The sequence below is a fragment of the Elephas maximus genome, chromosome 18 (assembly GCF_024166365.1).
Source record: "Elephas maximus indicus isolate mEleMax1 chromosome 18, mEleMax1 primary haplotype, whole genome shotgun sequence".
Classification (NCBI taxonomy): domain Eukaryota; kingdom Metazoa; phylum Chordata; class Mammalia; order Proboscidea; family Elephantidae; genus Elephas; species Elephas maximus.
The window spans coordinates 12,995,046-13,011,601 of record NC_064836.1 but is presented as its reverse complement, the minus strand read 5'-3'; the positions used below and the strand labels follow the sequence as shown (position 1 = coordinate 13,011,601).

At 41.5% G+C, this 16,556-nt stretch overlaps 1 protein-coding gene across 5 annotated transcripts in view; it reads right to left on the bottom strand.

Annotated features, from left to right (window-relative positions):
* Positions 1-6,309: 6,309 nt before the first annotated feature.
* Positions 6,310-16,556, bottom strand: part of LOC126061320 (zinc finger BED domain-containing protein 6) — a 53,960-nt gene continuing 43,713 nt past the window's right edge. For 4 of the 5 annotated variants that reach the window (XM_049857789.1, XM_049857790.1, XM_049857792.1 and 1 more), the window contains 6 exons: positions 15,495-15,998; positions 15,087-15,166; positions 10,730-11,060; positions 9,349-9,515; positions 8,921-8,988; positions 6,312-8,553 (listed from right to left, as the gene is read on the bottom strand). In XM_049857789.1, coding sequence (XP_049713746.1) covers positions 8,295-8,553; positions 8,921-8,988; positions 9,349-9,515; positions 10,730-11,060; positions 15,087-15,166; positions 15,495-15,998 — 1,409 coding nt within the window. In that variant the 3' untranslated portion in view covers positions 6,312-8,294. Of the gene's footprint in view, positions 8,554-8,920; positions 8,989-9,348; positions 9,516-10,729; positions 11,061-15,086; positions 15,167-15,494; positions 15,999-16,556 lie in introns of all 5 variants that reach the window. The other variant, XM_049857794.1, reaches the window with a different exon arrangement.

The window sequence follows — 16,556 nt, the reverse complement described above, 5'->3', positions numbered from 1 at the left end:
TAACAAAAAAAGAGATTGAAACGGTAATCAAAAAACTCCCAACAAAAAAAAGTCCTGGCCCGGACGGCTTCACTGCAGAGTTCTACCAAATTTTCAGAGAAGAGTTAACACCACTACTACTAAAGGTATTCCAAAGCATAGAAAATGACGGAATACTACCCAACTCATTCTATGAAGCCACCATCTCCCTGATACCAAAACCAGGTAAAGACATTACAAAAAAAGAAAATTATAGACCTATATCCCTCATGAACATTGATGCAAAAATCCTCAACAAAATTCTAGCCAATAGAATCCAACAACACATCAAAAAAATAATTCACCCTGATCAAGTGGGATTTATACCAGGTATGCAAGGCTGGTTTAATATCAGAAAAACCATTAATGTAATCCATCACATAAATAAAACAAAAGACAAAAACCACATGATCTTATCAATTGATGCAGAAAAGGCATTTGACAAAGTCCAACACCCATTTATGATAAAAACTCTTACCAAAATAGGAATTGAAGGAAAATTCCTCAACATAATAAAGGGCATCTATGCAAAGCCAACAGCCAATATCACTCTAAATGGAGAGAACCTGAAAGCATTTCCCTTGAGAACGGGAACCAGACAAGGATGCCCTTTATCACCGCTCTTATTCAACATCGTGTTGGAAGTCTTAGCCAGGGCAATCAGGCTAGACAAAGAAATAAAAGGTATCCGGATTGGCAAGGAAGAAGTAAAGTTATCACTATTTGCAGATGACATGATTATATACACAGAAAACCCTAAGGAATCCTCCAGAAAACTACTGAAACTAATAGAAGAGTTTGGCAGAGTCTCAGGTTATAAAATAAACATACAAAAATCACTTGGATTCCTCTACATCAACAAAAAGAACACCGAAGAGGAAATAACCAAATCAATACCATTCACGGTAGCCCCCAAGAAGATAAGATACTTAGGAATAAATCTTACCAAGGATGTAAAAGACCTATACAAAGAAAACTACAAAGCTCTACTACAAGAAATTCAAAAGGACATACTTAAGTGGAAAAACATACCTTGCTCATGGATAGGAAGACTTAACATAGTAAAAATGTCTATTCTACCAAAAGCCATCTATACATTTAACGCACTTCCGATCCAAATTCCAATGTCATATTTTAAGGGGATAGAGAAACAAATCACCAATTTCATATGGAAGGGAAAAAAGCCCCGGATAAGCAAAGCACTACTGAAAAAGAAGAAGAAAGTGGGAGGCCTCACCTTACCTGACTTCAGAACCTATTATACAGCCACAGTAGTCAAAACAGCCTGGTATTGGTACAACAACAGACACATAGACCAATGGAACAGAATTGAGAACCCAGACATAGATCCATCCACGTATGAGCAGCTGATATTTGACAAAGGACCAGTGTCAATTAACTGGGGAAAAGACAGCCTTTTTAACAAATGGTGCTGGCATAACTGGATATCCATTTGCAAAAAAATGAAACAGGACCCATACCTCACACCATGCACAAAAACTAACTCCAAGTGGATCAAAGACCTAAACATAAAGACTAAAACGATAAAGATCATGGAAGAAAAAATTGGGACAACCCTAGGAGCCCTAATACAAGGTATAAACAGAATACAAAACATTACCAAAAATGATGAAGAGAAACCCGATAACTGGGAGCTCCTAAAAATCAAACACCTATGCTCATCTAAAGACTTCACCAAAAGAGTAAAAAGACCACCTACAGATTGGGAAAGAATTTTCAGCTATGACATCTCCGACCAGCGCCTGATCTCTAAAATCTACATGATTCTGTCAAAACTCAACCACAAAAAGACAAACAACCCAATCAAGAAGTGGGCAAAGGATATGAACACACATTTCTCTAAAGAAGATATTCAGGCAGCCAACAGATACATGAGAAAATGCTCTCGATCATTAGCCATTAGAGAAATGCAAATTAAAACTACGATGAGATTCCATCTCACACCAGCAAGGCTGGCATTAATCCAAAAAACACAAAATAATAAATGTTGGAGAGGCTGCGGAGAGATTGGAACTCTCATACACTGCTGGTGGGAATGTAAAATGGTACAACCACTTTGGAAATCTATCTGGCGTTATCTTAAACAGTTAGAAATAGAACTACCATACAACCCAGAAATCCCACTCCTCGGAATATACCCTAGAGATACAAGAGCCTTCATACAAACAGATATATGCACACCCATGTTTATTGCAGCTCTGTTTACAATAGCAAAAAGTTGGAAGCAACCAAGGTGTCCATCAACGGATGAATGGGTAAATAAATTGTGGTATATTCACACAATGGAATACTACGCATCGATAAAGAACAGTGACGAATCTCTGAAACATTTCATAACATGGAGGAACCTGGAAGGCATTATGCTGAGCGAAATGAGTCAGAGGCAAAAGGACAAATACTGTATAAGACCACTATTATAAGATCTTGAGAAATAGTAAACCTGAGAAGAACACATACTTTTGTGGTTACGAGGGGGGGAGGGAGGGAGGGTGGGAGAGGGTTTTTTTATTGATTAATCAGTAGATAAGAACTGCTTTAGGTGAAGGGAAAGACAACACTCAATACATGGAAGGTCAGCTCAATTGGACTGGACCAAAAGCAAAGAAGTTTCCGGGATAAAATGAATGCTTCAAAGCTCAGCGGAGCAAGCGCGGGGGTCTGGGGAACATGGTTTGCGGGGACTTCTAAGTCAATTGGCAAAATAATTCTATTATGAAATCATTCTGCATCCCACTTTGAAATGTGGCGTCTGGGGTCTTAAATGCTAACAAGCAGCCATCTAAGATGCAGCAATTGGTCTCAACCCACCTGGAGCAAAGGAAAATGAAGAACACCAAGCCCACATGACAACTAAGAGCCCAAGAGACAGAAAGGGCCACATGAACCAGAGACCTACATCATCCTGAGACCAGAAGAACTAGTTGGTGCCCGGCCACAATCGATGACTGCCCTGACAGGGAGCTCAGCAGAGGACCCCTGAGGGAGCAGGAGAGCAGTGGGATGCAGACCCCAAATTCTCATAAGAAGACCAAACTTAATGGTCTGACTGAGACTGGAGGAATCCCGGCGGTCATGCTCTCCAGACCTTCTGTTGACACAGGACAGGAACCATCCCTGAAGACAACTCATCAGACATGAAAGGGACTGGTCAGCGGGTGGGAGAGAGACGCTGATGAAGAGTGAGCTAATTATATCAGGTGTACACTTGAGATTGTGTTGGCAACTCTTGTCTGGAGGGGGGATGGGAGGATAGAGAGAGAGGGAAGCCGGCAAAATTGTCAAGAAAGGAGAGACTGAAAGGGCTGACTCAAGACGGGGAGAGTAAGTGGGAGTAGGGAGTGAGATGTATGTAAACTTATATGTGACAGACTGATTGGATTTGTAAACGTTCACTTGAAGCTTAATAAAAGTTATTATAAAAAAAAAAAATGTACTGGAGTCCATAGCTGATATTCTGCAAGCTGCAGGACCTTTACCTACAGGTATGAGATGGTCAGAGTCTAGTTCACACCTCCTCTAACTCCTTGGATGAATGCTGAATCAGGAGTTGCATCATCTACAGCATTTTCAAATCAAGAAAGGCCTGCCAAGATGTGGACTGTTCACACACAATATTACTAGTGTCAAGCACCAAACCCCAGTTTGGGGAGAGAAAAAGTGGGGCATTGGAGAGGTAGCCTGAAGGTCGTAGAGTGTACAAGTTAGCCAAAACAGAAGAGGGGAATAGACTTTTAGGTAGAATAGCAACAGCATTAACGAAGGCAAAGGGCTAGAGAGAGATTAGCTTCTCGGGGAAATCACCCGCACGCAGTTTTGCTGGACCTTAGAGCATGAGCTGTCAGTGGTGGAGAGGAAACTGGTGGGGCAGGTCCTTCTATGCTTTGCTAAGGAACTTGATTTAGGAGGAAAGAGGGAGGGGCTGAAGGGTTTATGAAGCAGTGACTTAGATTTGCATTTTAAATAGATCCTTCTTCCCCATTCACACCTCATCCAAGAACAGCTGACAGCCAACTGAGCAAGAATAAGACAAAGCAGAGGCTCTAAAGACAGGTACCAACAGGATGGTCAGAGGTTATGAAAACAAAGCTTACCTGCTCAGTTTGGCCTTGTTTGCCACCCAAACCATCTCCCTGGCTAAGCTACCCAAAACTCTGGCTCTAACACCTCCAGGAAGCCTTCCCCGATTAGTCTAGAACTCACTGACTTCTCCCAGTACTTGCACCTACTTCGCTGCTGTTACTTTCCTCTAAAAGTATTTCCTAAGTACTTCAAAGAGCCCTGGTAGCGCGGTGGTTAAGAACTTGGCTGCTGACCAAAAGGTCAGCAGTTCAAATCCACCAGCCTCTCCTTGGAAACCCTATGGGGCAGTTCTGTTTCTATAGAGTCGTGGTGAGTTGGAATCAACCCCACAGCACCGGGTTAAGTACTTCAAGGACAGGGACTTGGCTTAGACCCTTGTCCACCCCTCTACCCCCAGTGGCCAGTAATGTTTAATTATGGCTAGAATACATTCTAATCTGGGCCTCTTCAAGGGGTTGTTGCGTGCAGTAGATTCCGACTCATGGGGACCCGACGTGACAGAATCAGACTGCCCCATAGGGTTTCCTAGGCTGTAGCCTTTACAGAAGATCGCCAGTTCTTTTCTCCTGCTGAGCCGCTGGTAGGTTTGAACTGCCAATCTTTCCAGTGAGCAGCGGAGTTTAACCATTGTGCCACGAAGGACAGGAGTCCAAAATGCTTTGTGGCAGTTACACGCCAATGTATTTCCATGATGTTTCCTCACAGTAACTTTTCTAAATTTGACCACCCTCCTTGAGTTCCCAATCCTATTAAGTGACCTCAATATCCACACAGACCTATCAGTGTTCCTTCCATTTTGCTTCTCCTTCCTCTCATTTACTTATTCAACAACAAGGAGTCTTGTTTTCCTCTCTGCCTGCTTCAGAATCTGAATCTGGGCTGTGCTTACCTTCCTTTACTCTTAACTCTATAGGCTTCACTCCTATTTAGGATAAATACAGTCAGTGTCTAAGACCAAAAAACTAGGGAAGAGCAATACCAAGTTTAAGTTCACTTAGTGCTTTTTGCTTATACCATAGACTCATATAACTTTTTAATACCTTAAAAAGTTATAAATTCAACCCAACTTAATAGGGCAACTCAACAAATCCTCTGGAACCCAAGTTTAAAAAATACATAAATTTCTGGATTGCTGTCCTTATTTAGGGTCATTGCTTAATTTTTGACCATGTTACTGTACAATGCTAAGAAAATGATCAAGTATTTTCTTTTGGTTCATGATCTTAACATGATTTTGCAAATTCAAAATAAACTGAAGCACTTTGGAGATTTCATGTGTCTGGATTGTGGAAACTTTCAAAAATTTATTGAGCAGCTTCTTCAGATAACATTTAATTAAAAAGGGCTCTTGAAAGGTTCAACTAATCAAACCCGCTGGTGCGTAAGAACGTACCATCGAATCTGCACACTGAAACTAGTGCGAAAAACAGCAATGATCTTCCGATGCAGTGTAGGGTCTAGTGTCAAAATGGATATGTGAATTAAGAGGTAGATAGTTAAGAACTGAACAAACGTTGGCTAGTTAACAGTGTTGCCTACTAAACAGCAAGCGGAGACCATGCATTTCCTGTTGCTAAACTGCCAACTTCAATCAATCCCTGCAGAACGATCCTGGTGAAGTGCAGTCAGCTTTAGAAGAGGATCACAGAACTCTGACCAGCATCGAACAAATTTTGTTCCTGCCGTTCTAATTATTAAACATCAGTCTTAGCTCTATGGTGGTTTCAGACTGATGAAAATAAGCTGTTTTGGACGTATGAGAGGTTCCATTGGAATCTGGGTTAAGGTCAGAATTTGGGGGATCATTTATATGAGCTCAAAACTATCTTGAAAATTTCTGGCTATGGCCAAACTCTGCAACATTTGGGGCCTCCACCTAATGTTAAAATTGAAGGCCATCATCACTCAAAATTAAATACACAATCTGTTTTGTGTTTTATGAAAGGCTGATTGAACTGGAGACTTTTAGACTGCTATTAAAAAATCTATGTTCTTAGTAGCTAATATGTATTTACCTCCATAACAATTTAAAAATTGGCACACTATTGAAAACATCTGAACTCTCCTGAATTAAGGGATTTTTTACATGCTATACCTTCATGCTTGAAATTCTAGGTCATTGAATTTAAAATCACTTCCAATCTCCCCCCTCCTTTTAAAGATTTAATAGCACCACTTGAATTACATTAACAGCAACTAAGTATCAGTGTCATAAAGAAATTCTCAGGCGACAGAAGGTACATATAATAATCAGATGCACTCTTACCTAACTTAGCGTATGCAGTTAAAACCGAAGCACGCGTGTGGATCTGTGAGGCATAAGTCCTTATGAAAGGTCTCTAAAGCCAAACGGTATCTGCGAAATTGGACCATTTACGAAATGGGTAACAAAATTCTGACTGAGGCCTCTGTCAAGGCAGAGTCTAGGTTTAAGTAACGTAAGACTATTTACTCACGATGTCAAGACTTTCCTACACCAGTTTTATTTAAAACACAAATAAGTATTTCTTTTTTTGTAATGGCAAATGGCTGAAATAATGCTGAACATGAATCAATGACTAATACAAGGGATTTAAATATGAAACAAAGTTATTTTTAAAAAACAAAAGAATAAAGGTTATATACAAAAGGGTTCTGGAATCTGTAAGGTGATTCCAAAAATGAAATAAGTAGACAAGCTGTGCGGAAACCCTAGCCTCCCACCCCTGCTTCGGAGGGCTACACCCAACACTCAGTCACGGAAGAGGCCCCGGGAGAGGTGTCTGCACACAGATTCCACATCATCGCTGCTGGGGCGGAATCATTCAGAGCTTCCAAGACTGAACGGGCAGTCCTGTGGCTTTCTTCCTTTTCCATATTCCCAACAAGGCTACATGAAGTTCAACTCTTGATGAGCCGCTTACAACAGCAGTTCCTTAGGAGCCAGCGTGACAGGTGGGTCAGATTTCCCTCTGAGAAACAAAACTGGCCCCCTAGAGCAAAATATCAAAATGGAAGTCCCTTCTTTTTCCTTCTGATTATGTACAGTGTGTCTCCTTTCAAGACTACTATCCCCATCATTCTTGTTCCTTCACAAGTCTAAACCCTTGAGGTGATATGAAGGAGACCAACACAAGAAAAGAAAATTCGATTCAGAAATGAAGAAAACTGTAGAGCTGGAAGGTATTCAATACACCCCCAGAGCGTTTCAATATCCCTGCTGCAGTACAAGTCAGTGTACTGCTACAGTCCAGAGATAAATATTGGCAGCTTAAATGAGTTCATTTTTGCCCTCGGTTAGGTACAGGGACCCAAATAAATACTGGGCAAGAGGAGTTCACTGGGAGAGATAGAAATAAAAAATTTAACCAATTTTTGTCCCTTTGACAATTTAATAGGAGACAAGTACTAAAGAAGGGACAACTTTCATACTAAAAAGGAATTCCTCTAATCATGTCGCCATCTCTTACAGAGAATCAAGGGAATTCCAGAAATAGAAAATTAGTTTCAGGGCACCCCTGAGGCACTTTAAAGCCTGAAGAAATTACAGTAATAATAAATTAGCTATTGCTCTTCAGAGGCTTACAGAGCAGCAGGAGCATCACAATCAGGCCCAAGGTTCTATCCAGACCACCGGCTTCCGGAGTCACTCAGCACCTCTCTAAAGCTTAGTTCAATCTCTAAATACATTTAAAAAGACAGACAATTTAACATAGACGAAGTAATTTTTTGTTTAGTGGTAGCATGAAATTTGGTCCTTAATGGTAGCAGCCGTCTTCATTCTTTTCAAATTCAGGTAATATTAAGTACATTAAGACAATTCATAAAAGAAATAATACAATAAAGGGGGGAAAAAAAAAGCCAAAACTGACCAACACCTCAAGGAGTCACTCGTTCTCTTGCACCCTTCGCCAGGATTCTCCTCTCAGTCTCTTTTTGTGGACAGAAAGACAAACAGAACTGTATCTCAAAGATGCTAAACAACGGCATCAAATGAACAAAATGAAATGGGTGACTTTAAAAATCTGACCCAAAGGAATCTGGGACACACACGGGTACTTCAGAGGTATACTTCTCATGTGGGAGGAGTTCTAGACTAATGAAATGATCACCTCGGGTAAATGTTGTAATAGATGAAACTAAGTCCAGTTTTTTGGTGTTTTTTTTTTTTTTTTTTAAGTTTTTCACTGCCAGCTTCAGCTGTCAATCATTTCTGAGAGCTCGAGCAGAAGGTCATCTTCATCCTTCCCAGGATCCAGGTCGATCTCGGCTTCTAACTTGCCTCCTGAAATCTCCCATATTAGTTTCTCAAAATCATCCTCCACAGACAGTGGGGGCTTTCCGGTTGATGCAGAGCTGAGGCGGCGAGGTTTCGTAGCCATTTGGGATGAGGAAGGGCCAGATACTTCTGGTGGCGAGGAATCTGAAGAGGACTGAGTTGGAGACAGCACGAGACTGTAAGGGGGGAAAAAAAAAGATTAGAAAAGTGCCCCTTTTCAATGGCTGGCTGAAGGAATTGTGTCTCAGGACGTATAAAAAACTTTTACGGATTTGGAACCAAGCATTTTCGTAATTTAAAGAAGACTTCAGCCAGGTGTTAAAAACATCTTTTAAATAATACAGGCAAAATATATAATGGAACCAAAGGAGAACAGCAACACTGAATTTCACGTTTCCTTACGATTAATTTGAAGTTCAGAAGATTTATTTAGATAAGGCTAAATTATAAATATTTAAAGTTACCTAGCAGTTATTCTCTCGAGAACATAAACAACACTATTAGAGGTCTAAAGTTTGGTTGAAAAGGACTGTGTGGTATTACCTGTCCCTAGGTTTTTCTGTCTCGGACACAGTGGCTAACTTGTCTTCAGAGAGGAGCGGGACAACAGCCTACAAAGTAAGAGTAAGGGTAAGTCAGGCTTTTTGTTTCTGCATATCTGTCTTTTGCTGCCTCTTGGATTCATGGTACCTTTCTTTAAGCCTGGGAATTCAAGAATCGATAATCCAAACGCTGAGTGTACAAAGAAGTAGATACCTTGCCACCCCAAAATTAGGTAAAACATCCCCTGTCCTGCCACTCCATAAATGTCTTAACTGTAAACGTAAAATACGGCAGCAACCTCAACAACCAAAATGCTTAGGAAATGGCAGGACGCAGTGCACACAGATATAACAGGCTGTGAGAGTGTGAATCCGCCCTCTTTCCTACCACACAGAACAAAGCACCATGCAGTTAGGTCCGCAGCTTACCACCGCTGCTCTCTTGGCGGGGCTTTCCTGCAGGATGCTGCTGCTACTGAGCGGCTTCACAGCTGCAACGACGGCAGGGTGGACCTCTACTGACTTGCGTTTTGGGGCCAATTTGGGGGCTGAAACAACTTTAACCACAGATGGCTTCACATTCACTTTGGGTTTAGCTACAAAGGACAGAAAATATTCAATTAATAGCTAGAATTACTTCTCTTTCACACGGAGGATGATTCAGAATAAAATACCAAAAATTCCTCCAATACTAGGAATGGCACTAAACAAAAGTCTGAAAATGCTCCAAGGCAATCTGTCCTACAACAAATGGCCACAATGTAGATTTACATACTCAAATGACCCCTCTTTCAGTGGCTCTTGAATTCGCCACTGTTTTTCTATTCCCAGGTGTTTTCCTTCTTCAAAACCAGAGGGAGGATGCACCGTGGAAAGTTTTAGATACAGCTTTTTAGGCAGCAACTATAAGTTCTGAGAAAGGAATTCATCTAGTTTTGTCTTTTTTAATAAGCCTATCTGACCAGTGTATGTTGTTGTCAGGGGCTGTCTTAGTCATCTAGTGATGCTCCAACAGAAATACACAAGTGGATGGCTTTAACAAACAGGAGTTTATTCTCTCACAGTCCAGTAGGCTAGAAGTCCAAATTCAGGGCATAAGCTACAGGGGAAGGCTTTCTCTCTCTGTCAGCTCTGGAGAACGGTCCTTGTCATCAGTCTTTCCCTGGACTAGGTGGCTGAGGGTGGGCCCCCATCCCCTGCAAAGTGTTACAGCCCCCTGGCAGCATCACTTGCCAAATCCCGGGACCAAGGGAGGAGGACCTCATACCACCAAGAAAGCAGCACCAAGAGCAGAGCATGTTCTTTGGACCCAGGGTTCCTGTGTAAGAAGCTCCTAGCCGAGGGGAAGACTGATGACAAGGACCTTCCTCCGGAGCCGACAGAGAAAGCCTTCCCCTGGAGCTGACACCCTGAATTTGGACTTCCAGCCTGCTAGACTGTGAGAGAATAAACTTCTGTTTGTTAAAGCCATCTGCTTGTCAATTTCTGTTACAGCAGCACTAGATGACTAAGACAGAAGCCATCAAGTCATGGCAATTCCCATGTGATAAGGGTGGAACTGCCCCATAGGGTTTTCTGCACTGCAATCTTTACAGAGGCAGATTACCAGGTCTTTCTCCCTCAGAGCCGCTGGGTGGATTCTAACCACCAACCTTTTGGTTAGCAGCCAAGTGCTTAACCATCTGTGCCACCAGGGCTCCTTTCACTAGTATATAAGGCATATTAAATTCAACCCAACTGTTTCCAGGGAGTTAATTAAGCTTGGTAACTCTGAAATCCTAAAGCAAGATACACTATAAAAAGCACTCACCTTTACTCCTTTTTTCCAAGGGCTGTGTTGCACATTTCACGTTCAATATTGAATCCCCAATCCCTGAGGTTTCTACTTCCACCTTCTGGGATGACTTTGTGGGCAGCCGCTTTGTTGGGTGCCGAGCGACACCTGGTACAGTAGTGAGCACTGGTTTCTCTGGCACCTGGGTATTGCAAGAGGCTATATCACCCTGAAGGGGTGTTAAAACGGATTTTTCCTTCTGTGGGGCTCCCCTCTCCTGCGGTTTCTGCATGTGCTTCTCTCTCACGGTCTCACATCTCCTGACTTGAATTTTAGTGATGCTACCTCCTGTGGTCTCATCGGAAGCCTGTGGGTGTTTCGTTGACAACATTAAAATTCAGTACCTCAAGCCACATGATAAACATTATTTAATAAATACTGGGTGTTATGGATTAAATTATGTCCCCCCAAAATATGAGTTGTAAATCCTAACCTCTATGCCTCTGGTTATAATCCCATCTGGGAATGGGCTGTCACTGTTGTGTTAACGAGGCAGAATTAGTGTAGGGTGTATCTTGAGTCAATCTCTTTTGAGATATAAAAGAGATTAAACAAGCACTGCAGAGATGGGGGAAGAGAGATGCCAAGCCACATGAAGAATGCCCATGGAGCAGAAGCTCCAAGAGCTAAGAACCTTCCTCCAGAGCCCGCAGAGAGAGACAAAGCCTTCCCCTAGAGCCGGCACCCTGAATTCAGACTTCTGGCCTCCCAAACCGTGAGAAAATAGATTTGTTTGTTAAAGCCACCCATTTGTGATATTTCTGATATAGCAGCACGAGATAACTCAGACTTTGGTACTGGAAGAGTGGGGTGCTGCTCTAACAGATACCTGAAATGTGGGAACAGTTCTGGAATTGGATAACAAGTAGAGGCTGGAAGAGTTTTAAGGTATCTTACAGTAAAAGCCTAGAATGCCTTGACGAGACTGTTGGTAGAATTATGGATGTCAGAGGTGATTCTGATGAGGGCTCTCAAGGATGTGAGGAGAGCTATACAGAAAGTCTCTACTGCCTTAGAGAATACCTACGGTGCCAGCCAAGAGAATGTTGCTAGAAATGTGGACGTTAAATGTGCTTCTGGTGAGGATTTCAAAGAAAATGATCAACATGTGATTGGACAATGGAGGAAGAGTAATGCTTTCTATGCAGTTGCAAAGAGCTTGTCTGAAGTATGTTCAAATGTCTGGTGGAAGGTAGAACTTGTAAGTAATGAACTTGAATATCTGACTCGGGAGATTTCTAACCCTGATCTTAAAGGGGCTGTGTGGTTTCTCCCTGCTGCTTATAGTAAAATGGCATACGTAACCTTTGTGTTCAATAGTTAATATTATCGTCACATTTAAAACAAAGTTACATCATGGAGAGCTAAGACACATACACACACACGTGTGTATATGTATATACAAAATAAAAAAAAAAAAAAGCAAACTCGTTGCCATTAAGACAATTCCGACTCATAATGACCCTACAGGACAGAGTAGAAACTGCCCCATAAGGCTTCCAAGAAGTGCCTGGCAGATAACGACCTGCTGTAGCCAAACTCTTAACCACTACGCCACCAGGGTTTCCACGTGCATGCGCGCGCGCACATGCGCACGCGTGTGTGTGTATAAAACTCTCATAACCCAATCAAACACATGAGCAAGCAAAGGGGTGCCACAAATTATCAATGCTTAGGGCGCTCACATGCTTCAATCTGGCCATGGGAAGAACACTGTCTGCCTCTTGGAATTCTATAGGTGGAAAGAAGCCAAAGAAACTACATCTGTTATCCTCCGAGAAAAGAAAAGGACCATTCCATGGAACAATACGGAGATCAGCAGAACTGTTGGAAGAAGCAGGGCGTATAATCTGTTTCCAAGCGTGGGGCCAAGGTCTCCTGGATCTCAAAGTGTAAGGCCTCCTAGGTTTCAAAGAGTTGGATCTTGGACAACTCAGTTCCAGACTGTGGGGCTGCCATTAAGGTGTGCCAGGGGGATGCGGCTGCCATGCCCAAGGGGCAGAAGAAAGGGGCCTGCCAGAGCCGAGGGGGTGGAGTTGCCACTCAGATGAGCTAGGAGAATGAGGCTGCCCGAAGACAAGGGAACACGGTTGCCATCCCAGTGGGCCTGGGAGGCAAAGCTGAAACCCAGGCCCAAGTGGCCTCCACTGAGAACCCAGGGAGTATGGCCAACACCCAGAATCTGGAGGGCAGGCCCACTACCCAGCTGGTCTCAGAGAACAGAGGATTATTTTCAAACCTTGAGAGCTGATGTAAATAGTTCTGCTGGGTTTTGGACTTGCTTGGTGCCAATTATCCCTTCTTTCTCTCCAATTTCTCCTATTTGTAATAGAAATGTCTACACCTTGTACCTGTTCTACCACTGTACTCTGGAAGCAGATAACATGTATTCTAGACTTCACCGGTTCACAGATGAAGAGGGATTTTGCCTCAGGATGGAATGTGCCTAACATCTCACCCGTATTTGATTTAGAGGCTTCAGAAGATGAGATTGGAGTGAATGTGTTTTACATGTGGCAAGAACATGAATTTGGGGGGCCAAAGGGTAGAATGTTATGAATTGAATTATGTCCCCCAAAAATATGTGCTATAAATTCTAACCTCTGTGCCTGTGATTATAATCCCATGTGGGAAGGGGTTGTCTTTGTTATGTTAATAAGGAAGATTAGTGTAGGGTATATCTTGAGTCAGTCTCTCTTGAGGTTTAAAGAAGCAGAGATAGGAAAAGAGAGATGCTAAGTCAGATGAAGATCGCCCAGGTGCAGAAGCTCAGAAACAAGGACCTTCCTCCAGAGCCAACACAAGGAGAAAGCTTTCCCTTAGAGCTGGCGCCGATTTCGGACTTCTAGCCTCCTAAACTGTGAGAAAATTAATTTGTTTGTTAAAGCCACCCATCTGTGGTATTTCTGTAAGAGCAGTACTAAGACAACTAAGACACTGGGTTAACATCTATGTCAAGCACAATGTGACATAACCCAGAATCCAAGAGAAAAGTTCTTTATTTGATGTTAGACAGACAATACCAAGCTAAAATGAAAAATTAGAATTAAAGATGTGTGGACCAATAAAATCTCAGTGTCTATAGGCTAACATGCACGACTTTAAGTCAAATACTAATGACATCTAAATAATCAGACAGCTGCACCAAGATTTATGAACAAAGACGTTCACTATTTTTTATAATTGTGTAGAACAAAATCTAAATGCCCAGAAAGATTATATTTCTATAATAGAATATTATGTGGCCAGTAAAAACTAAAGTTTTGAAGAATTACTAAGACGGTAAAATTATTTAAAAAAAAAAAAAAAGCAGGCTGTAAAAGTTACCATTGTAGAGTTCTCAATTATGTTGTAAACATGAATTAAATCTTAAACAAGTTCATGTGCATACATACATAAAGAAAAGGCTGAGAGGAAGTTCATAAAAAAATTAATAGTGCTTACATCTGGGTTGTGGAATTATGAGGATTTTTTCATTCTTTTATAAAGTAGAAATTCCCAAGTTTTGTAGCACTACGTCTTAGTAATCTAGTGCTGCTATAACAGAACTACTACAAGTGAGTGGCTTTAAAAAATTAATTTTCTCACAGTTTACAAGGCTAGAAGTCCGAATTCAGGATGCCAGCTCTAGGGTAGGGCTTTCTCTCTTCGTCAGCTCTTCTGAGCTTCTGCTTCTGGACAATCTTCATATGGCTTGGCATTTCTCTTTCCCTGTCTCTGGTCTCTGCTAGCTTGTTTAATATCTTTCATATCTCAAGAGATTAACTCAGGATACACCCTACACTAACCCTGCCTCATTAACAAAACAAAGAGCTCATTCCCAAATGGGATCATAACCAGAGGATTTACAACACATATTTTTGGGGGACACAATTCAATCGATAATACGTTATTACTCTGAAAGGCAGGAAATAAAAATTAAAAACATTAATGGCCAATTAAAAACCACTTTATAAGGGCAGAGAACACTCATATACATAGAAGTAGAGAAAACTCTCATAGAAAACTATAAGCATAGTGAATAATGTTATCAGTGAAAAGTTTAATAGAAATTTATTATAAGGTAATGCCAAAAGGGAAACCCTGGTAGCACAGTAGTTAAGAGCTACAGCTGCTAACCAAAAGGTCAGCAGTTTGAATCCACCAGGCGCTCCTTGGAAATCCTATGGGGAAGTTCTACTCTGTCCTACAGGGTCGCTATGAGTTCAAATTGACTCCACACCAATGGACCGGTTTGTTTTTGTTTTAATACTAAAATGCACATTTTATCATTCATCTAGCCCTTGCTTGCCACAGACAAAAAATATTACACAGTGATCTTAAATAAACCCACCTCTTTAGCCTCTGCTGTAGCAGCACTGCTCTGAGATGCAACTTCACATCCTTCCTGAAGTTTCTTCTCTTCTTTTATACCTATATTCATATTAAACATGTCATTAATTATTTCATATAGACTGTGACTTCATGATGGCTGAGGTCAAGCAAAATGTTTCTTAATGCAAATAATGATAAAATAGGACAAAACAAATTTTAGACAAAACGAATGAGCTCTCATAAAGTCTCAAAATGTCCATTAGGATATCAAAGGTCTATATGGTGCTACTATAAAAAATAGCTTAACTTTAATGAATCCAGCACTTTTCAAAGTTATTCCAACAAATAAAAGTTCTCACAGAACTCCTGTGGGTACCCGTGGAATAGCATTTTGGCAAGCAACACTACAGACCAGCTCTTTGGTTACCTGTCCTTTTGGGGATGCGCAAGAGCCGCCTTGCCCCTGCTGTGCCCTCGGGCTGGGGGTGGGCGCCGGTGCTGCTCTCAGAGCTCTGCTGCACCCTCAGTGCCTTCTCCTGTTTAATTTCCTCCAGCGTTTTGATGTGCACCTCCTGCATGGGCTTTGTTTTCCCTGCAGGCTCCTCTGACAGTCCTTTGCTGGCAACTATGGGTGGCAAAACCACTGGCTTCTTCATTTCACTCTCAGCCTTTAACTTCATGCAAGTTACATCCTTTTTGCTTTTTTGTCTCTCTGCTTCCTGTTGCCGATGTTTCTTTTCAGCCAGGACCTCAGAAAAGGTTTTGATTCGGATACTGGAGGAGTTTCTCGTTCCTGAAGTGGAGTCATCGGCTTTTGAAGGTCCATCCATCTTGAGTTTAGTTTGCAATTCTCCACGTTTTTGACTGGCTCTTTCAAGAAGAATTTCTTCTAGTGTCTTCACGTGGATCTCGCCAACTTTAGTAACCTTCTCTGTTTTCATGGGGGAAAAAATATGTCATTGTATGTAAGGTAGAAAGATATCCCTTAGGCAGGCAATGAAAATGATCAAGAGTCCTATATTAGTTTCAATCTCAATTTTAGATTACTGCATGTTTCAGGTAGTATGACCCTTAAGGAAAACTCTTAGAAGGCAAAAACTGCTGATCTTTATTTCTCAGAGGCTATTTTTGAGGCACCTGAAAGGCATGTACTAGTTGAAGAAATCTGTCATTTCTTACCATTCAAGTCTTACTATTCAAAACAGCAATAAATTAGTTCAGACATGTGCTGGACACTATGCTAGAAATATAATGGTGAGCAAAATACAATCTCTAATAGACAATTAAACCAGCAATGAAAAAGTGTGGTAGTAACTGCTTTGATAAAGGCAGTTACAATGCTATAGCAAGAACACCAATCCTTGTCTAGAATGGCCTAAGGGAAGCTTTTCAGAGGAAGTGATATTTAATGATGTAAAGAAGGTAAAACAAGTGACAAGGCAGAGGAACAATGGCAGGCCCAGAGATTGGTGTGCCACGAAACCAACTG